Source organism: Ornithorhynchus anatinus, chromosome X2, assembly GCF_004115215.2.
Source record: "Ornithorhynchus anatinus isolate Pmale09 chromosome X2, mOrnAna1.pri.v4, whole genome shotgun sequence".
Taxonomy (NCBI): domain Eukaryota; kingdom Metazoa; phylum Chordata; class Mammalia; order Monotremata; family Ornithorhynchidae; genus Ornithorhynchus; species Ornithorhynchus anatinus.
Window position 1 is genome coordinate 9,405,505 of NC_041750.1, and position 6,012 is coordinate 9,411,516.

The 6,012-nt window shown below is 50.1% G+C and overlaps 1 protein-coding gene across 1 annotated transcript; it reads right to left on the minus strand.

The window, feature by feature from the left end:
- Nucleotides 1-1,343: 1,343 nt before the first annotated feature.
- On the minus strand, nt 1,344-5,152 carry LOC100089924 (RING finger protein 11-like). The gene is made up of 3 exons (XM_029052667.2): nt 4,866-5,152; nt 2,691-2,860; nt 1,344-2,068 (listed from the first exon to the last, which is right to left on the minus strand). The coding sequence occupies exons 1-3, from the start codon at nt 4,983-4,985 to the stop codon at nt 1,885-1,887; spliced, it is 474 nt and encodes a 157-aa protein (XP_028908500.1). The 5' UTR covers nt 4,986-5,152; the 3' UTR covers nt 1,344-1,884.
- Nucleotides 5,153-6,012: the final 860 nt, after the last annotated feature.

The window sequence follows — 6,012 nt, forward strand, 5'->3', positions numbered from 1 at the left end:
CTTCACACAGTAAGCGCTCAATAAATATGATTGATTGAATGAAAGACTGTGAGCCCTATGTTGGACAGGGACTGTATCCAACCTGATTTCCTTTTATCTACCCCAGTGCTTGGCACATAGTGCTTAACCAATACTATTATTATTACTATTAATAATAAGAATAACAAATACCATGATTATTATCATCATCAAGCACCACTGTTCTGAAACAGCTCATGCTTTCACTTTAAATGAGTCACATTTTATTGGCTGTTTTCAAAGTGATCTCAACCATCAGCTTCTCCCTGTCTAGTCTCACACCCTCAGGGAAGAGACAGCATCCCAGGGAGGTCTGGCCCCCTCTGACTGCCAATGTCAGGGCAATGTCCCCCATCGGCACAGCAACTGCTAACCTTGTGCCAAGGTCATGCCAGCTTGTCCTTTTCCAGTTGCGACAAGTGGGTAAAGAACAGAAAATGGCAGGAAGGGTGGCTAGGTGAGAAGCAGCGTGGTCTAGTGGATAGTGCACGGGCCTGAGAGTCAGAAGACCTGGGTTCTCATTCCCAGCGCTGCCACGTACCTGCTGTGTGACCTTGGATAAGTCACTTTGCTTCTCTTTGCCTCAGTTTCCTACTCTGTAAAAGGGAGCCCCATGTGGGACGTGGACTGTCTGACCTGATTAGCTTGTATCTACCCCAGCCCTTAGTACGGTGCCTGGCACATAAAGAGCACTCAAATACCATTTAAAAAAACTTACAAAAAAGAACTTGCCAAGATGATTCTCTGATGTGCTTAGTGGTGGGGAGAAAGGGAAAAAAATCGTAATTTGAGACAGGAGGACAAAGTCACCTTGGGGCAAGTGCTTCAGAGTCACTTTTAAACCTGAAGTGCAAGTTTCTTGGAGACATGGCAAAGTTTTTTTCGGGTGGCCCTGCTTTGCAGAAGACCAGCTTGTACCCTGGGATGGAGATAGAGTTCACATGCTGGTAATACTCACCTGGGAAAAGACTGGGAAAACAGAGAGAGAATACAATAGCTGGAAAGTAGGTTGTGACAGTCCTGAAAAGCCTTCATTGAAGCTGCTGCAACTCGGATTAAATCTTTTCGGGGCAAGAGGGTGGGGAGGGGATGTGGGGGGGGGGGAATCTAGCCGTTTCTCCCTCCTACTCAGACTGTGAGCCCCATGTGGGACAGGAACTGTGTCTGACCTGATTAACTTGCATCTACACACAAGCTCATTCACTCACTCTTTGGTTACATTGAAAGTTGTCCCCCTTCCCATGACCTCCCTCATACAGAACTCCACGTCATGTACACCAATCCAATGCTACAGAAGAAGTCTGAGCAAAAACATTTAAAAAGACTTTGGAATTTGCAGCAGTGGTGGGTTTATTCCTGCCAGAATGAATTAGTTCCTGCAACATCTTTCCACGTTATCTGACAGCCCATAGGGCAGCATCTCTGCAGCCTCTAAAACAAGCTTCAAAGTTCTTTCTGGGGTGGGATGATCCAGAGAACAAACTGACGAGTGTGATGCAAGTACAAATAAAACCTCAGCCTGCTTTGGCGGGCCGGGCTTAGGTTTCTCCAGCTGGCGAGTTCACCAGGTATCGACTCATTTTTAAAAGCTCAGATGTAAAAGGAGTCTACTCAGAATATCTCAAAATGATATTTTTGAAGCGGCTGAACTCTGAGCTCCATCCTTCCAGGCGTGACGTCCAACCGGGTGCTCACAATCTGAGTTTCTGTGTCATTTGAGTCAGGCCACCAGTCACTCTAGTAACACCAAGAGAGGGGTGGGATTCTTTGGTGTATCTCAAAAATGTGCAAAACTTCCAGTCTCCTTTGCTCACCAAAGTTGTTAATAAGAAAAAAGAAAAAGGAGAAAGAGAAGACAATATGAAGCTAAGGATCCTTGTCATCTGCCTCATAGTAGGCAAGAAGAGCAGCATCTACTGGTTCCATACAGGAGGGGCAAGTTAGCGATCTTATCAGCCAGGTGTCAATGCAGTCCACGTGATAAATATGCAGACATGGCAGGAACCGAATAGAATCCCCAGAAACCAAGTCCTGCATGCAGATGACACATCTGGGGAAGAAGAGACAGAGCTGCAGTGATTCGGGGACAGAGGAGAGGGGAGGAGGGAGATCTGGAAGACAATGAGTTTTCCTAGTTGAAAAAAGAAACTAAGGAAGAAATACTTCGAGGAAGCTGAATGAAACCCTAGGGCGGGAACCCCAAAGTTACAGATTTGGGGGCTGGGCAAGATAATAACTGCTGCCACTTGGGATTGGGGAAAGGGGGGAAATAGCAGAAATGGCCTTTTGCCCCTCACTTTCCGGGAAGAAGTAAAAGATCTCTGACCTCAAGGGATCCTCATTTCTGTCTTTCCTACTGGAAGAGGTCACCACTAAACATTTAGAAGTGGCACTAGAGTTGTCTGTGGCAGCAATACGGCCTGCAAAGCATTAACCACACTCTCCCCTGTTTGGAATTCGGTAGGCGGGGGTTACCGGGCAATGTGGAAACCCTACCGTATGAGTCAGTTGTAACGTTGGAAAACCTTTTCAGGCTGCCCCAAACCAACAAGGAAGAATTAACTGAATGTCCATTTCCCTACCATCACCACCCCTCACCCTTTCCCCAGCTTGGCCTACACCAAACTTGGGGAATTCATTAGAACTCCACGCCTAATCCCTTCCCTGCTTACTCCTGGTTTTTTGCTCCAGATGCTTCAGGGCCAGGATCAAAGATGCCAGTAGGGAGGTGCTGAATGAGCCCAATGATCTGGGCGATTCGGATCTGTTCTTCTTCCGTGAACTGAGTCGCCAGCTGGGTTTGGCTTGGGGTTGGATGGTACACCGGGCTTGGCATGTTTTCCTGCATAGAAGCAGAAGAGAGGAAGGTGGGGTTGAGGGTAGGAGAGAGAGTATGTGTGTGTCTGTGTGTATGCGCATGCACGTGCCAAAATGGTACTTCCAACCTAGATTCCACTTCAGGAGTGAAGGTGTTGCGGGGAGTTGAGCTTTATAATTACTGGGCTCCTTAGGATTTATAATAACAGTAATAATAACTATGGTATTTAAGCATTTATTGTGTGCCAAGGACTGTTTTACACCCTGGGGTAGATACAAGATAATCAGGTCCCACAATGGCCTCACAATCTAAGTAGGGGGAAGAACAGGTATTGAATCCCCATTCTGCAGATAGGGGAATTGAAGCACAGAGAAATTAAGTGCAAAGTCACCCACCAGGTTATGTGGCAGAACCAGGACTAGAACCCAGGTCCTCTGACTCCCAGTCCCATGTTCTTTCCACTACACCATGCTGCTTCTCTAATTACTCTGGGGAGGGACTCCCTTCTTCCATCCCAAAACCCCACATGGGCTCTGCCCAGATTTAGACTTTGGGACTTTGGCAAACGCTGTGTTTTGACAGAAGGGCGCGTCAGCCAGGGTGAGGGGTAAAGGGATGGGGTTAACAGGGTCAACGGACAACAAACAGATCGCTGCTGTTAGGCTCTCCGGGGTAGCCGTGCCAAGTCGGAGGTCGGGGGGAGGAGGTGTAGGAGGCCGGGAAGGGAGTAGTGGATAGAACACAGGCTTGGGAGTCGGAAGGTCATGGGTTCTAATCCTGACTCCACCACTTGTCTGCAGTATGACCCTGGGCAAACGCTCAGTACAGTGCTCTGCACACAGTAAGTGCTCAATAAATGCAATTGAATGAGGTCACTGTTTTTCTCTGAGCTTCACTTACCTCATCTGTAAAATGCAGATTGAGACTGTGAGCGCCACAGGGGGCAGGGACTGTGTCCAGCCCGATTTGCCTGTATCCACCCCAGCACTCTGTACAGTGCCCGGCACATAGTAAATGCTTCACAAATACCATTATTACCATTACTACAAGACTGCTGGGCTGCAGTTGCTGGGGAGCTGGAGTTCTCCACTCCTCCTTCCCAGCTTCCTCGAAAATCGCGGGTGGGCCCTCAACAATCAATTCAATCCCCCCTTCTCCCCTGCATTCTGACTGTGAGCCCCATGTGGGACGGGGACAGTGTCCGACTCGATTAACTTGTGTCTCCCCCAGCGCTTACTATAATGATAATAATGTTGGTATTTGTTAAGCGTTTACTATGTGCAGAGCACTGTTCTAAGCGCTGGGGGAGATAATAATAATGTTAGTATTTAAGCGCTTACTATGTGCCGAGCATTGTTCTAGGCGCTGGGGTAGATACAGGGTAATCAGGTTGTCCCACATGAGGCTCACAGTTAATCCCCATTTTATAGATGAGGTAACTGAGGCACAGAGAAGTTAAGTGACGTGCCCACAGTCACACAGCTGACAAGTGGCAGAGCCGGGAATCGAACCCATGACCTGTGACTCCGAAGCCCAGGCTCTTTTCACTGAGCCACGCTGCTTCCCAGGGTGATCAGGTTGTCCCACGTGAGGCTCACGGTCTTAATCCCCATTTTACAGATGAGGGATTTTACAGATGAGGCACAGAGAAGTTAAGTGACTTGCCCACGGTCACACAGCTGTGCAGAGCACTGTACTAAGCGCTTGGAATGTACAATTCGGCATCCAGTGGATGGCCTGTAGTAAACGCTCGACCAGTAACTTTTCAAAAAGCAGGCCTTCAAATACTTACCTTGTATTGACCCAGGCGCTTCGAACAGTGCTCGGCACATAGCTTACCACATATACCATCATCATCATTATTATTATTATTAATAACCTTCCCCATCCCCCGTCCACTTCTCCCTAGGGCTATATCTTGTCGTCCCCCCCACCTTCCCCCATACCCCTTCTTGCCTCGTTTTCCCTGACCCCTGACCCCCCCCCCCCCCAACGGTCCTCCTCCCTCCCGCCGCGCGGGGCTTTTTACCTCCGGAGACGGAGACGGGGCCACCAGGTCACCGGTGAGGCTGGTCCCGTCCCCCGAGTCATTCAACGGAGACAGATCATCTACGACCGCGGCCTGCTGCGAGGAAAGGCAGTTCCCCATGCCCGGCCCCTTCAGCGACGAAGGCTCCGGCTCCTTCTGCCGGTCAGTGATGAAACGGTGCCGGCTCCGGGGACCCCGGGATCCTCCATTCCCCGCCACCCGGGAGGACCGGACGGTCCGAGGTTCGCGAGCCCGCAGCGGCCCCCGGGGACAAAGGCATCTCGGGAGCTGTAGTTCCGGCTAAAAAAATCACCAATATTTCGGGGTGGGGGCGGAGCCGATTCGTTCCCCCCCCGGGGTTGGAAATCAGCCTGGCCCGAGGCTCCCAGGGCCTCCTACCTTCAATCAACGGGAGTCGGGCATCAACTCCCCCAGCTCCCGTATATCGTCCTCTCCCAAGCGCTTAGTACGGTGCTCTTCACGCATTAAGCGCTGTCATAATAATAATAATGGTATTTGTAAAAAGTTTACTTTGTGCAAAGCACCGTTCTAAGCGCTGGGGGACATACAAGGTCATCAGGTTGTACCGCGTGGGGCTCGCGGTCTTTACCCCCATTTTACAGAAGAGGGAACGGAGGCACAGAGAAGTGACTTGCCTAAAGTCACACAGCTGATAAGTGGCGGAGCCAGGATTAGAACCCATGCCCTCTGACTCCCAAGCCCGGGCTCTTTCCACGAGGCCACGCTGTATAAATACCATTGATCGATTGATTCCCCCCCCCCCCCCCCCCCGCCATCCCCAACTCACCGGAGGCCCCAGAGCCAATCACTTAATCTCTCAGTTTGCTGCTCGGGAAAATAGGGGTGAACTATCCCAGCCTATTATAATATTATTACTTAGCTCCCTGCGGGGCAGCGATGGGTACCTGTGCGGGAATACGATACTCTATTCACCTGTGCTCTCCCAAGCGCTTAGTACAGTACAGTGCCCTCCCAAGAGCAAGCCATTTCACTTCTCTGTGCCTCAGTTCCCTCATCTGTAAAATAGGGATGAAGACTGTGAGCCCTATGCGGGGCAGGGACTGTGTCCCACCCGATTTGCTTGTATCCACCCCAGTGCTTAGTACAGTGCCCGGCACATAGTAAG